At 37.3% G+C, this 16,198-nt stretch overlaps 1 protein-coding gene across 2 annotated transcripts in view; it reads left to right on the forward strand.

Annotated features, from left to right (window-relative positions):
- Positions 1-16,198, forward strand: part of dync1h1 (dynein, cytoplasmic 1, heavy chain 1) — a 94,040-nt gene that overhangs the window by 54,284 nt on the left and 23,558 nt on the right. The window contains exons 43-60 of one of the 2 annotated variants that reach the window (XM_060829278.1): positions 74-203; positions 1,836-1,969; positions 4,114-4,228; positions 4,317-4,478; positions 4,923-5,137; positions 6,166-6,370; positions 6,887-7,060; positions 7,669-7,788; positions 7,880-8,000; positions 8,256-8,451; positions 9,110-9,227; positions 9,391-9,606; positions 9,769-9,981; positions 10,660-10,787; positions 13,262-13,415; positions 13,504-13,650; positions 15,022-15,172; positions 15,513-15,766. In XM_060829278.1, the coding sequence (XP_060685261.1) occupies positions 74-203; positions 1,836-1,969; positions 4,114-4,228; positions 4,317-4,478; positions 4,923-5,137; positions 6,166-6,370; positions 6,887-7,060; positions 7,669-7,788; positions 7,880-8,000; positions 8,256-8,451; positions 9,110-9,227; positions 9,391-9,606; positions 9,769-9,981; positions 10,660-10,787; positions 13,262-13,415; positions 13,504-13,650; positions 15,022-15,172; positions 15,513-15,766 (2,953 nt within the window). Of the gene's footprint in view, positions 1-73; positions 204-1,835; positions 1,970-4,113; positions 4,229-4,316; positions 4,479-4,922; positions 5,138-6,165; positions 6,371-6,886; positions 7,061-7,668; positions 7,789-7,879; positions 8,001-8,255; positions 8,452-8,722; positions 8,919-9,109; positions 9,228-9,390; positions 9,607-9,768; positions 9,982-10,659; positions 10,788-13,261; positions 13,416-13,503; positions 13,651-15,021; positions 15,173-15,512; positions 15,767-16,198 lie in introns of both variants that reach the window. The other variant, XM_060829279.1, reaches the window with a different exon arrangement.

Here is a 16,198-nt window from a genome sequence, read left to right on the forward strand (position 1 = left end):
TTTTCAGTGTTTACACTAAACAAAGTTGAAGTATATGACTCCAAAATTCATGTTCCTTTTCCTTCATTTTTAGACTTGTGGAGGATGAGGAAAGACAATGGACAGATGAGAACATTGACGTGGTGGCCCTCAAGCATTTCCCTAATATTGATAAAGACAAGGCTTTAATCAGACCCATTTTGTATAGCAACTGGCTATCCAAGGTAAAAGATTGGTTGTGTAAATACTTTTCCAAGAAACAACATTTATCAAATATTGGTCTATTGGAGTCATACTGAAAAGTTTCAGACCTTTTTCACACCAACCAGGTATCCCAATCTGACCTAATCTCATTTGCCAGCATTTAGCCCATATCCCCCTCAACTCTTCTTGGTCATACACCTATCCAAGTGCCTTTTTGAATGTTGTAATTGTAGACCCCACCACAACTTCATTTGGCAGCTCACTCCATACACACGTCACCTTTTATGTGAACAAGTTACCCCTCAGGTCCTTTTTAAGAATCTTTTGTTTTCCCCCTCACCTTAAGCCTATGCTGTTCAATTTTTGACTCTCACCCTGGGAAAAAGACCTACCCATGTCCCTCATGATTTTATAAACCTCTAAGGTCATCCCTTAGCCTCCCAAGCTCTAGCGGGAAAAACCCCAGCCAATTCAACCTCTCCCTACAGTTCAAACTCTCTAGTCCCACCAACATTCTTATAAATCATTGCTGCATCCTCTCCATTTTTTACAACATCCATCCTATTGAAGGGTGGCCAAGATTGCATGCAATATTTCAAAAGTGGCAACACCAGTATCCTGTACAGCAACAACATGACATCTCAACTCCTGTGGCTTTCTGGCCTAATGAAGGCAAGTATACCAAATGTCTTTGTCTACCTATGATTTCACTTTCAAGGATCTATGCACTTGCATCCGTAGTCTCTTTCCAGTGTGTTCAATTTGTTTCTTTTCAATTGGATCTTTTACATTATGTTCTAAAAATTAATATGAATATTATCAATTTCTCATCTAAATACTTGTAACTGGATTGGTTTAAATTTGCAAAAAGTATGCATTAAAAGACCTCTTGATTTTTTTGAATTATTAATATAGGAATGATTTGATCCTTCTTGCGTACATTTTCAACCAAAAGGAATTTGATTCCTTCCTGTGATACTGGAAGTGAGGGTTTATCCTCCTTACAATTTGCTCCAATCAGTAAGTCATATTGATTTTAAAGCCCACCAATGGAATTTTTGTTTACCACCCCAATGAAAATCTATTTCACATTTTTGCACCTTTTTGCGAAACTGTTGCAAAAATACCTTATTTGACTGTTCTTTGACTCCTTTTAATAACTGGTATCAATTTAATACTGTACCTCCTGCTAGCCAGAAGAATGTTCCTGGAGTCTAATTTCTTCTTAGTGCGGGAAATTGAACTCTATCATATTCATGCTCTTATTTTGTAGGAAAATTAGTCGAGCCTTTCTACAAGTTTTGGATTTCAATAACTCCCTGTACGTGATGATTCTTACTCAATTCCAAGATTGCAGTCATTTCCAAGACAATACATTTTATTGCTTTGCAGTTCCCATATGTCCTCCTTTGATTATTCACTGTCTTCCCTTCTTTTACATATTAGTGACTCCATAGTGTTTTCCCTTCCCGGGCATAAAGCTGTCCGATTATTGTTCAGCTTAAATGAAGACATTGCTGACATTTATAGACTTTCCATTCCTCCAGAAAGTGATTTGTGGCCCACAGTTGCAATCACTCCTTCCCATATGTGCAGAATTGTTAATTGACCAGACTAGCCTACCCTTTCACAAAGTGCTATCTTTATTTCAGGATTATATACCAGTCGATCAAGAAGAACTAAGAGACTATGTCAAGGCAAGGCTCAAAGTTTTCTATGAGGAGGAGCTAGATGTACCCTTGGTGTTATTTAATGAAGTATTGGACCATGTGTTGAGAATTGACAGGTAATTATGCACTGGAATTAAGAGTTGGTATGATACTAGATAAAAACCAAACGAACAGTGAATGCTGTAAATCAAAGAAAAACAAATGCTTGGGAAAACTCTGCAGTTCTGACAGCATATATGGAGAGAAATCAAGATTTCTGAGAAAGGGTACTTGACCCAAAACATCCCTGATTTCTTTCTAAGGAGACTGCCAGACTTGCTGAGCTTTTTTAGCAGTTTATTTTCTTTTTTCTGGTATGATACTAATTTGTCCCGGTATTTGAAATTATTGTACTATTGGAAGTAAGTGGCTCAGGAAACCATTGTAGGACAGATTTGGAGACCGAGGCGGTAAAACTGCATTGCCAAAGTACAAAAATATAAAAGTGGAAGTAGAACATTTACTTTTTCAGTGCAGAATAAAGGGCAAGGTGCAAAATGTTGTAAAGTTATGAAGGGTGTAATAGGATAACTTTCAGACGTGAACTTACTTCATTAGTTAAAGAACCTGAAAAGAGAGGGAGAGTTTGTATGTATATAAGATTAAATCCAGGGAGGAAAGATTTGGTCCTCTATCTTGAAAGCTTTTTGTTTAAGATCTGGCCTTCCCCATTTTAAAGCCTAATTACCTAACCAATAATAGTAGTATCTGGCATTGGCTGACGATCTCATAAGTAAGATTTTATTCATTCTGCCATCCAATTGCAATGACTTTCTTTCTTTGAATTACTAAGCTATTTGTACTTGAAATGGCTTAGATGAGTCTCTCCATCTCTATCCTCGGTAAGCCTGAGCTCATACAAAGGTCTCTGCTTGTATCCTGGCTTGTGCACAGTCCCACTCATTTGCTTGCCGATCAATATTTGCTCTCAGTGCAACAGCTTAGTTTAAAAATTCTTCGCCTTGTGTTTTAAGCCCTTTTATGACCTTCCTCCGCTGTAGGGCTGAGGAAGGTGATTGTTCCAGGAATTCCACATTCTATCCAATGTTGTCTCAAGTCAATTCTTAGTCCAGTGTTGTTTTAATTTATAGCAAGAGATTGAGAGGGGATATGATTTGAGGGGTATGGATATGGTAGACCAGAAAAAAAATTCTCCTTGTTAGAGGGATCAATGACTAGGGCTTTAGATTTAAGGTAAATGTGATGAAGCTTTTCTCACCAGTGCGTGGTGGAAATCTGGATTTCACTGTCTGTAATTGTGGTAGAGGCAGAACCCTCAACGTTTGAAATGTGTACTTGTGATGTCAAGGCACTTAAGGTTATAGTCCAAGTGTTGGAAAATGGGACCAGAATAGTTGGGTTATTTTTGACCAGCATGGATGTGATGGGTAGAAGGGCCTTTTTCTGTGCTGTAGATCTCTCTGATCAAACCTTAGTCACCTAGCCTAAAATCTCCTTTGTGGCTTTGATTAGATTTTGCCTAATTTTTAATAAAAATTTCCAACAAGGTTCACAGGAGTTTTCTAACATTAAAGAAAAACACAGATTTTAAGGGGCATCTTAAAGGTACTGAAGTGGGAGAGGTTAAGGGAAGGAATTCCCATACTTGGGACCTAGATATCTGAAGACTCAGCTGTAAGAAGGTGATGAATATTGGGAATGTGTCAAAAGTTTGAATTGGAGAAGTGTTGAGATCTCAGATGTAGGTAGCTAATAATTAATCTTTAAAAAGCAGTGAAAGACATAAGGGTGGAAAATAGGGTAATGGTGGCTATCTTACCGGATGAAATCCAAAGACCTAGACAAATTGCATAGAAGGAGACAACGAGAACGTGCTTTTTGGCTGGGAATGGAGTTCATGTCAGAAATGGTCTGTGGAATTTATGTCTGATTAGAGCAAGAGTTGAATTGTAGGTGTGATACTTAGTTTGAATTGCGATAGTAGTGTAACTCTGAAAACTGTGACTGTTCATTTGGTGGCTGGTTGAATGACGACATAGAGCACCAGGCTAATGCTATACAACTGATGCTGGAAACTCTGGACGCAACCTGTTTTTGTTTCTCATTATGAATTATGGGTAGAATTTGATTTATATATTGGTCTCTTCCATATTAAGTTCAAAACAAATTAAACTTCAGGTGTTTGATTTATCCTTCAGTAGTTTTTAATTATTCAGTTGCCATTTTTACAATTTTAAAATATAACTTTATTTTCTCGTAGGATATTCCGGCAACCGCAAGGCCATTTGCTGCTTATTGGAGTTAGTGGTGCAGGAAAAACAACACTGTCTCGTTTTGTTGCCTGGATGAATGGCCTTAGTGTTTATCAGATTAAGGTTTGTCTTGATTTTTGCGAGAAAAGGTAAAATTAAGTTTCTTTAAAGTTCAATTTCAGAATTGAAATTTTGAAATATTTGTGTGTAGGTTCATAGAAAATACACAGGTGAGGATTTCGATGAGGATCTGAGAACAGTGTTGAGACGCTCAGGTTGCAAAAACGAGAAGATTGCTTTCATTATGGATGAGTCCAATGTACTTGATTCGAGCTTTTTGGAACGTATGAATACATTGTTAGCCAATGGGGAGGTAAATATTAAACATTGTTGATTATAGCTGAATTGTGCTTGCCAACCAACGATCTGCCACAGCTTTAAAATACCTATTTTTATGTAAATTGGTTAGTGATGTAATCTTGCAAAATTAGGATTTTTCTTGCTATCAGCAAAATGCTTTTAAGGCTGTTAATTTAAAAAGGATTTTTGAACATTGAGTACTATAGTTCTTGTACTTTGCATTTATGTTGGCATTCTATTCAGTTAACATCAGAACAGAGGGGGAAGAAGCTAAAATTCTTGCAAGTATTCCACAGATGTGGCGGAATCTGTGAATACAGAAATGGAGTTAGTATTTCATGTTGATGTCTAATCATTCATTCAAAATGAGGCAGACCCATAGAGCATCAGATTCCCTAAGCTTAGGGTAATGAAAAATTTACTGGCAAGCATGTTGATTTGATATCCTGTTGAACAGGTGCCTGGGCTGTTTGAAGGAGATGAGTATGCTACCTTAATGACTCAATGCAAAGAAGGTGCTCAGAAGGAAGGTTTAATGCTTGACACTCATGAGGAACTGTACAAGTGGTTCACAGGTCAGGTTATCCGCAACTTGCATGTTGTTTTCACCATGAATCCATCATCTGAAGGCTTGAAAGATAGAGCTGCAACTTCTCCAGCTTTGTTTAACAGGTAAAAGGTTTTTATATAGTTCACAATAAGTGCCAAATTTCATTTTGAGGAAATTAAAATTCAGTAGTTGGTGGGTTTTTTTGGTGCTCAGTGAGAGAACTGAGCTCTAAAATAACTACATCAGCTGCTACTGAGTATTTTCATTTACTTTTGAACCCTGAAAACATCCAAACTTATAGGGCAGAAGTCACTCACTGAACGAGCTATGGCAAACATTGTGTACTACTTTTAATATTTCTCTTTCCATCTTCCAGCCTGTCCAGATAAACCCTTCTTATTCAGCATGTTTATTTGCTTGTATAGTATTTTTTATTTCTAATATTTCCTGTTCGCACAGTTGGGTAAGATTACTTGAATTACAAGTTAGGAATGAGAGTAGGCCACTTGGCCCTTTTTGAGCCTGTTCTGCCATTCAGTAAGAATGTGGTTGGTCTGGTTTTAACCTCCAAATTTACATTCCTGCATGTCACCAAGAATCTTTCATTCCCTTGATAATCGTGAATCCATCTGCCTCTGCCTTAAAAATATTTAAGGTTTTGCATCCATTACTGTTTTCCGGAAGGAAATTCAAAGACTCGATCCCTCTGAGAGAAAAATGTTTCCTCAACTATTATAAATGAGTGCCCACGGTTTTTAAACCGTGATCTCTCATACTGGATTCTCCCATAAGAGAAAGCATTCTTTCAACATCCAACTGCTCAAATGCCCTCAGGATCTTTTATGTTTCAATTCCATTATCTTTAACTCTTCTGAACTCCCAGAGGATAGAGACCTACTCCTGGCCTTTCCTTGTAAGGCAATCTGCTCCGTCCAGGATTAGTGTCAAGCCATTTTCCAAAATGCAAACCCAAGATAGATTTTCATACTAAGCCTGTGCTTCAATCAACACAGCTTAATTTAAACGTTATAAGTTGTCTTATTTGGTTCAAAAGTTATAAACAACTTTGTATGGAATTAATTAAATGAAATTTAAAACTCATCATTAATGTTTTCATTTGAATATAACCTTTTCTTTAAAATCTTTTTAGGTGTGTCTTGAACTGGTTTGGCGACTGGTCCACTGAAGCCTTGTACCAAGTTGGTAAAGAGTTCACCAGCAAAATGGACCTTGAAAAACCCAATTACGTTGTCCCTGACTACATGCCAATTGCATATGATAAGCTTCCTCAACCACCATCTCACAGAGAAGCTATTGTTAACAGTTGTGTTTTTGTTCATCTGACGTTGCATCAGGTGAGAGTACTGAAGGCAACTGATATAGCAATACTAATTCCCTTTTTAAATATGAAAAGTGTACCTCCATAAATGAAATCTCATTTTAGGCATGTCTGTGTATTTGAACAGATGTGTGAAGGCTTTTTTAAAATGTGAAATAACGTGTATCTTTTTTAAGAAAAAATCCCAGTAAATGGACTCTATATACTTTGAATCTGAAGTCAACAGTTTGCAATTTAAAAGCTTTTTGGGGATATAAGTTTTTTTTTTAATAGGTTTTATTGCATATTTGGATGGTACTTAAAACATTTTAGAATTAATTTTTAAAAAAAACTTTTTTTGATAAATTTCCAAGATTTTGAGATTATTTACTTTTTCCATCCTTGTTTTGAATAGTACTTGATTTTGTTGTCGTTCATGTATTTTAGCAGCACTTGTGGGAATGCTTTTATAATACATCTATTTGAACCTAAATTTCAAGAATGTTTGTTGAATATCTTAAATCAGTTAAACTGAATTTTTTTTTCTTTTTAGGCAAATACTCGATTGGCCAAGCGTGGGGGCAGAATAATGGCAATCACTCCTCGCCATTATCTGGACTTCATTAACCACTATGCCAACATGTTCAATGAAAAGCGTAGTGAACTGGAAGAGCAGCAGATGCATTTAAATGTTGGTCTGAGAAAGATTAAGGAAACAGTTGACCAGGTACAGTTAGCAAATCCATGAATCTCACTAAATTGTGTAATTTTTAAAATGAAAATTGTGATTCCAGGCTTCCATTTACATTTGTCCTGTTTTGAGAGCAAGTAAGCAGATTGAGCAGTGATTTTGTTTCTGAATGTGACTTGGCTTAAAAAAAAAGTAACTCCAATACTACTATTACACTAGTTATAATCTACCAATAATGATGGCCAAAAATTCCCTTTATCTTCTCCTGCATTGTAGTCTGTTTAGTCTTTATATTCTGTGCTATAGATTAAACTGCAGTTTCAGCAATGAAAGATGACTAATCTTTTACATATTATTCTTAATCCAACATGACTTTTTTTTTGGTCACTCTTGACTCTTCGTTGCCCTTTTTAAGGATTTCATATAAATATTCTCCTTGGACATTTTGCATCAACAAAAAGTCATTCGAACAGCACACCAAAGAATTCTGACAAATTTTGTTTTGGGCAAATATATATTTTATAAATCTGGGATACTATTTAAAGGTGATATTGTGGAAATACAATAATAAATTGTCATTCTTCATAAATTTGCTCTGTTAATAATTTGTACGTGAAAATAAAAAGTCCTTTTACTCATTCTAGGTTGAAGAATTACGGCGTGATCTGAGAATTAAAAGCCAAGAACTGGAGGTTAAAAATGCAGCAGCCAATGATAAGTTGAAGAAAATGGTGAAGGATCAACAAGAAGCAGAAAAGAAGAAGGTAATTTGAAAGCGAGGACACTTTAATTGACATTAAACTCCAGTTCAGAATAGAATTGATAAGTAAGATGCCTTTCGCTCTGTTTTGATAGGTTATGAGCCAGGAAATTCAGGAGCAGCTTCACAAACAACAAGAAATAATTGCTGACAAGCAGATGAAAGTAAAGGAAGATCTGGATATGGTAGAGCCAGCTGTTATTGAGGCTCAGAATGGTTAGATGTGTTTTAAATTGCAACCTTTTTAAAAAAAATCTTTGAAATTGGTCTAGTATGCTGAATTGCTATCTTTAGTGACATTTTGTTTACTTTATATTTTGGAACTATGATCCTATTAATTTTCTGCCTTTTTAAACAACTGACTAACTGATCTTTTCTGTGTGCTTTTTTATCTCAATTTTCTGTCTCCCCTAATCTTCACTTTCTCTTACTGCTTACTTGCACTTTGGTCTACGGTGCTGGTCTGATTAGCTGTAAAATCGATCAAGAAGCAGCACTTGGTAGAGGTTCGTTCAATGGCTAATCCGCCAGGTGCAGTGAAGCTAGCACTCGAGTCAATCTGTCTTCTCCTGGGCGAAAGTACAACTGACTGGAAACAAATCCGTTCGATCATTATGAGGGAAAACTTCATACCGACCATAGTAAATTTTTCAGCTGACGAAATCAGGTGAATAATGGGGTGCACACAGCTGCTGGAGTAAAAGGAAATTTCCCAGAAGACCAGCTTGAAGCTGAAGAAAAATTGCATAACAGTTGGTCATAAATAGAATTTCCTATTTAGATGTAGCATTTATTAAGCAAACAAATTTGAAGTTTGTCTGACTAAATGTACTGCTGGTCTTCAAATTAAAAATTTCCCCTCCAATCCCAGCAACTGTGTACACCTTTATCCTCTTGCATGTCCATTTAAAGCCCCTTTCTTTTCACCCCTCTATTAGCTGTGAGCTCTATAAAGAAGCAGCATCTTGTTGAAGTGAGAGCTATGGCCAATCCGCCTGCTGCAGTAAAACTCGCTTTAGAATCAATCTGTCTCCTGCTGGGTGAGGAGACAAATGACTGGAAAAAGATCAGACAAGTTATTATCAGAGATAATTTCATCACCAGCATAGTCAACTTTAATACTGAAGAATTAAGGTATTCATTATTTTAATTTTAAAATATCACATTTATCTTGCATTTTGACTCTGTTGCTGCTCTTCATTACTGTGCACCACCTAGTTTATAAATGGCACCTTTTTTTTTTGTAGTGCTGTCAATTGTGAAATTTGCATCCATAAACTTTTAAGAGGTTAGCTATATTAATATTGTTCATCTTTATTCCTCAGTGATGTTATCCGAGAGAAGATGAAGAAAAACTACATGTCCAATCCAAGCTACAACTATGAAATAGTCAACAGAGCATCTTTGGCTTGTGGTCCAATGGTGAAGTGGGCAATTGCACAAGTGAGTAATTTTGAGAATGTAAGAAGTTTGATCAGGAGTAGTCATACAATCCATTAATCATAGATTATTTCGTTTCCACCCCTCCTCCTCTCAATATCTCAGTTGTCTTGACACATTTGTAACCTTGCATAATTGTTTTACTTGCATATAATTTCTTTTGTAGCTTAATTATGCTGATATGTTAAAACGAGTTGAACCCTTGCGCAATGAACTACAAAAGCTGGAAGATGATGCAAAAGAGAACCAGCAGAAGGCTGATGAGGTTGAGCAAATGATCCGTGACCTGGAAACCAGTATTGCTCGTTACAAGGAAGAGTATGCTATTCTGATATCTGAAGCCCAAGCTATTAAAGCTGATCTTGCAGCAGTAGAAGCGAAGGTGAGTAATGTTTAAGTAAAGATTTTCTAATGCACCTTCTGTCTATGTTATGTAAGTCTTTCAAAGAGTTAGGGTGGATTGGACAGCAACTAAAGCTTGGATAATTTGGGTTCAAAATATCATGTTTCTTTTATCCATAAAATGCACAAAATCCTCCTTCAGGTTAACCGAAGTACTGCACTACTGAAGAGTTTGTCTGCTGAACGAGATCGCTGGGAAAAGACCAGTGAGACTTTCAAGAATCAGATGGCCACTATAGCTGGAGACTGTTTACTATCAGCTGCTTTCATCGCTTATGCAGGATACTTTGATCAGCAAATGCGCCAAAATCTATTTACAACTTGGGCACATCACCTACAACAAGCAAGCATTCTGGTAATTTTATATACTTCCAGGAGTTTAAGATTTGTGTTAGAGTTGTTGTTTTCGATCCTGTTGATTGATATTCAGAACAGAAAATTTGTTATTGGCGATTCAGTACCTTGACTGACTTGTGTATAATTTTCATGAGTCTGGGAGGGATTGTTCCCTGCGTCAATGATAGTAAGGGATTGTCTTTTAAATGTGTGTGTGAAGGGTGTAGTTGATGTGAGAGCAGTTGTCAAGATCCATGTCTGATCCAACAGGGTAGGATAAGGAATAGTAATCCTCCTGTTTATTATCCGAGACATGTGCAAATCGTATATGACTAGCTGGTTAAACGCTTAAGGAAAGTACATGTACGGATGGAAAGAGTTTATTTCATGCAGCATGTATTTGTAGCACAGAAAATGCTGTTTAATTGAGGCTATGGCCCAAGGAGAATGGATAACTACGATGCTAGAAAGAATTTCAAAACAATAAAGATGTGAGGAGATTCCATTTAGAATAACAGTAAGTGGGACTGCAGTATTACTCAAGATTGAGAAGCTCTTGTGAAAGGTTCTACGTTCTTGTCTCATGGGGAATGGGGTTTCTCCTGACTTTCCAAGTTTATTTATCAGCTGTATAGAACCTGTACTCTATTTGATTGTGTATAGGTCAAAGTTAGTTATTGACTTTTTTTACTTTCAGTTCCGTACAGACATTGCGAGAACAGAGTATCTATCTAATGCTGATGAGCGTCTGCGCTGGCAAGCAAATTCTCTACCTGCTGATGACTTGTGCACAGAAAATGCCATCATGTTGAAGCGTTTCAATAGGCATGTATTAAAAAAAAATCCTTTTTTGTTTATGGTTTTATTGGCAATAGTTTTAACAGGACAGACTGTTCGCTAGATACTTCTGGCCTCTTAAGACCACACTGGAACTGGAGTATTCTCATGGACTAAATATGAGATTAATGTTTGAGAGAATGGTTTAAACTGTTCTAACCACACTATTTCTACATAAATGTCAGTATTGTAAAAATAGGCACCTGTTGTTTGTGTTTTTCTTTGGCATGGCAAAGTACCCTAGACTTGTACAAAATACTTTTCTGTACATTTAACTTGTGGTCAAGCAAAGAGATATAGGCCAAAGGCAGATATATGGACTTAGGCCACAGATCAGCCACTGGGGCAACATGGTGGCTCAGTGGTTAGCATTGCTGTCTCATAGTGGCAGGGACCTGGATTCAACTCCACCCTTGAGAGATTGGCTGTCTGCAGTTTGCGTGTTTTCCCCAAGTCTGCATGGGTTTGTCCCACGGGCACAAGTTTCTTCCCAACAGTCCAGAGACATGCAGTTAGATGGATTAGCCATATTCTCCAGAGATGTGCAGGCTAGGTGGATTAGCCATGGGAAATGTAGGCTTACAAGGATAGGGTATAGGGGTGGCTCTGTCGATGCTCTTTTAAGGGATAGTGTGGACTCGATTGGCTGAATGGCCTGCTTCCACACTGTCAGGATTCTATGATTTCATTGAATAGTGGAATATGCTCAAGGTGTTGAATGACCTACTCCTTTTCCTATATCTGTGGCTGAATGTACATTAATAAACTTGTGGATGGTTATCAGATTTATTACATCACTCATTTTCTTACTCATTGGCACTTCAAGTCAGGGCATCTTTTAAAAACTGTTGAACCTCTAAAGCTCCAAACCTCTTAAGAGGAAATGTTAAATACCATTGTTGGTTAAAATACTCCTCAGTTTTTTATCTCATATGAAAAATCCAGGCTCTGAACCACTCTTATTTGTGTGAATGAATGATTGACACAGTGATAACAAGCAAATAGCATGAAGACAAAATGAAGAATTCAGCTTTGAAAAGAGTTTGACTAACTTGGACTGTGGAGAGAATTTTAATCTAAGAACCAAAAGTTAGCTTTGGATTGGAAGGTCAGGAGGTTTGCGTAAAGATCTAAGAAAATCTTTTTTTTTCCTCCCAATCCAAACCACCATCTCGCATGTCCATTTCTAGCTTTAGCTGAATCCAGAATTTGTGTGGGTGACCAATATGTTCTTATTAGCCAGATTGGAATTTAATAAATATAAGATTGCAGGCTTCATTGTAATTTTATTCTGGACTTTAGTTGCTGTTCGCTGGGTTTCATCTTTATAAGAAAACCTGGCAGCTCCAAGGAGGTGAGGACTTGGTAGATTTGGGAGGTGTTTTGTTACCAGTTTGCCTGCAAATATTTTGTGATCCCATCAGTAGTGAACTTTGGCCTCTCTGTTCTCACCAGGAGTAGTAGGAAGAGTTGAGATTGAAGATGAAACAAAGTTCTGTTTGGGTACAAGAAGAGTAGAAGGGAAGAGAGCAGGAGTGTGACTTTTGAAGTAGAGGATCAGCCATGGCCATATTGAATGGTGAAGTAGCTCAATAGACAGCTGTCCTATTGCACCTGTATTTTGTGTTTTGATGAATGTTTTCCATTTGAATTTTAATAGGATAAGGCTTTGTCAGTTGCACAAGGACACCACAAAGTTTTCCCTTTTGGCCCAGAATGCTTAACTACTGTTTCAGACAACTTGACTAGTACTGAAAGAGTCTCTCTTCCTGACCAAATCTGTGAGCCTCTTCTTTTAACTGCTTTTTCTAATCTGGTTCCCTCACAACCTTGGTCCAGTGATTCATATGCTCCTCTTATTGTCCTTAATGTAACAGTTCTTAAATCTCCACATTCAGTTTTCAATACACTGCAACACCAGGCAGAAAATTGAGAGAATGTCACTGAAATTCCGCCTCTAGTTTTCCACTTTAAGAAAAAAAACGTTTGCTCATTGATGTGCTCTACTTTTCTTTCATGGAGCAGGTCCTTTGCCATTAGGAGTATTTTCTGTCCAAGCCAAAGCGAGAATCTTTTGTACCACTGGCCTTGTTATAATTATTTAATTTAACATGTACCTGCCTCTGATCTTAAAGCCTAATTTGTCTGGCTTGACACTCAAAATTCCTTTGCCCGTTGGTCCATTATTGGGTTCAAATGCTCAATTCTTAAACTACTTGGAGCTCACATTCATCGTTGGATTGCTTAGATATTTCCAGTCAACATTTTCAGATGTGGTGGTACATGCTTGGAGAGATGGGACTTAACCTTTTGGCTCAGCCTTACAATGAATTTTTCATGATTATATTGGCTCCTCTTTGTGAACATTGTGTAGTTTCTAATGACAATCCCATTTAAAAGGAATGTGGTCTGGTTCATGTTTAACATTTAATTTACTAATTAAGCATTTTATTTTTGGAAAGGTACCCATTAATTATTGACCCGTCTGGTCAGGCCACTGAGTTTATAATGAATGAATACAAGGAACGCAAGATTACTAGAACCAGCTTCTTGGATGATGCCTTTAGGAAGAACCTAGAGAGTGCATTGAGATTTGGTAATCCACTACTTGTCCAGGTCAGAAGAAAGAGTACATTGTGAAACGATTTTAGTTTTATCTTTGCTAGCTTCTGCATATTTACTGTGCCTGTTCCATTAATTCTAGGACGTTGAAAGTTATGATCCAATCTTGAACCCTGTGCTGAATCGTGAAGTTCGCAGGACAGGGGGTAGAGTACTTATTACTCTTGGTGATCAAGATATTGACCTTTCACCATCGTTTGTCATTTTCCTCTCCACCCGAGACCCAACAGTAAGTCACTGAAATTAACATTCTTAGAATGCTTTCATTTGAGCAACTAATTGTGCATTTTCATTGTGATGTGCAAGTTTCTTTGTTGCAAAACAAACATTAATTGCTGTTGTTAGAAATGATTTTTTAATATTGAAAATTGGTGTTTTGATTCAAATACATTTTTTTTTGGCAACACTTAGATGCTTTCCTTAGAGACAGATGTACAGCATGGAAACAGACCCTTCGGTCCAACCTGTCCATGCCGACCAGATATCCCAACCCAATCTAGTCCCACCTGCCAGCACCTGGCCCATATCCCTCCAAACCCTTCCTATTCATATACCCATCCAAATGCCTTTTAAATGTTGCAATTGTACCAGCCTCCACCACATCCTTTGGCAGCTCATTCTATACCTGCACCACCCTGTGTGAGAAAAAGTTGCCCCTTAGGTCTCTTTTATATCTTTTTCCCCCTCACCCTAAACCTATGCCCTCTAGTTCTGGACCCCCCCCCCCAGGGAAAAGACCCTATCCATGCCCCTCATAATTTTGGAAACCTCTATAAGATCACCCCTAATCTTGAATTTAGTTTTAAAAGTCTTCCCAGATTTGAGTTTTAAATTGACTTTTCAAATATTTTGACTACTTTGAACTAGTCTGCATTGATGTCATCTGTGATGACATTAAAACATTAAATTTAGACATGTTGGGCAATATTTTTATTTGTTCATAAAATGTGGGTGACACTAACTAGGCCAGCATTTACTGGATTCTGGATCAGTGGTGCTGGAAGAGCACAGCAGTTCAGGCAGCATCCAACGAGCAGCTGCCTATCTGTAAGTGTTCTTGAGAAGGTAGTAATGAACTGCTGCAGGTTTTTGGATATATGTCGATCCACAGTGCTGTACTTAATTCAATTTAAGTCACAGGTCACATGACACCAGGTTACAGTCCCAACAGATTTATTTGAAATCACAAGCTTTTAAAGTGCTGCTCCGTTGTCAGGTGAAGTGTCGACTAGACCTGATGAAGGAGAAGTGCTCTGAAAACTCGTGATTTCAAATAAATCTGCTGATCTATAAACTGGTGTGATGGGACTTCTGACTTTGTCCACCCAATCCAATGTTGGCACCTCCACATTGTAGCTATAATTGAATTGTGAAGTCTTCTGACAATCATAACTTGTAACAGTTGCAATGAAATCTCATAGCAATGCATAGGTTACCCTTGGGACTATACTTCAATTCCAGCCTTTGAATTGTAGAGGAGTAATTTTTAGTGAAGGGTGGAAAAAGATTTTGTTCTAAGTTTTTGGGTAACTTATCCTAGTACGTTAAGTTTGAAGTGAGTTTAAGTAGTAATAATTGTCATTCGCATTTTTTCTTCTAGGTTGAATTTCCACCAGATCTGTGCTCTCGTGTTACATTTGTTAACTTCACAGTGACCCGTAGCAGCTTACAAAGCCAATGTCTAAATGAAGTGCTGAAGGCTGAGAGACCAGATGTAGATGAGAAACGTTCAGACTTGTTGAAATTGCAAGGTTAGTTTTGGGTGATAACTGATCCACTAGTGACTACTTAGTAATTAAACCTTGATGAATAGACAATAATAGTTCCCTACAGTTTTAAAAAAACATGTAAAACTGAAATCACTTCCCACCTTTCCTCGTTTAAACTACTGCATCAAACTCTTACCCAGGCAAAAATGATTTCAAAATTGCATCCGCCTTACACAACTTGTAAAAGTTTACATCAAGCATTTTGTGGCTTTATTTTCCTTCTCATCGGTCAGTAAAATTAATAACTTTGAACCCTACCATTTTAATATAATTCAGACCATTGGTTAAGGCACTGAAATTTTGCTAATCTTGTTTTGAATAGGTGAGTTCCAACTTCGCTTACGCCAACTGGAAAAGTCTTTACTGCAAGCTTTGAATGAAGTTAAAGGTCGTATCTTGGATGATGACACAATTATCACTACGCTGGAGAACCTGAAAAGGGAGGCAGCAGAAGTCACAAGGAAGGTTGAAGAAACAGACATTGTTATGGCAGAAGTGGATGCTGTCTCCCAACAGTACTTGCCACTTTCTACAGCATGTAGTAGCATCTATTTCACTATGGAAGCATTAAACCAGGTATTATAAAATAGAGGGTATAATTGGACTTATACTTGTTCATCAATTTGTGTAGGATGGAGTTGTGCCTTAATTTTAGACAAACTGGGACATTTTTTGAAATGTGTATGATATGAAAAAGTAGGAATAAAATCTTCCTTTGCCATTTGATGCATTCCCACACAATAGCTTTGGTATGCACTGATCAGTTGATTTAGAAGGTTTAATAGTGTGTTTTGGAATAGTCAGTTAATCAATTCCCAGTCAGACAGAAACCAGAAGAGGATTTTAAATCATTTTGGACGTCGTACTGATGCATAGTATTAACCATACAAACTACAGCATGTCATGTAAGTTATTAGGTCAATTTTGTTTTACTTGTTGCTAATTATCAAACAAAATTTTTCACTTTTGTTGAGATCTGTTAGAATGCCAACTAAAAGAGAGTTTGAT

The sequence above is a fragment of the Hemiscyllium ocellatum genome, chromosome 8 (assembly GCF_020745735.1).
Source record: "Hemiscyllium ocellatum isolate sHemOce1 chromosome 8, sHemOce1.pat.X.cur, whole genome shotgun sequence".
Taxonomy (NCBI): Eukaryota; Metazoa; Chordata; class Chondrichthyes; order Orectolobiformes; family Hemiscylliidae; genus Hemiscyllium; species Hemiscyllium ocellatum.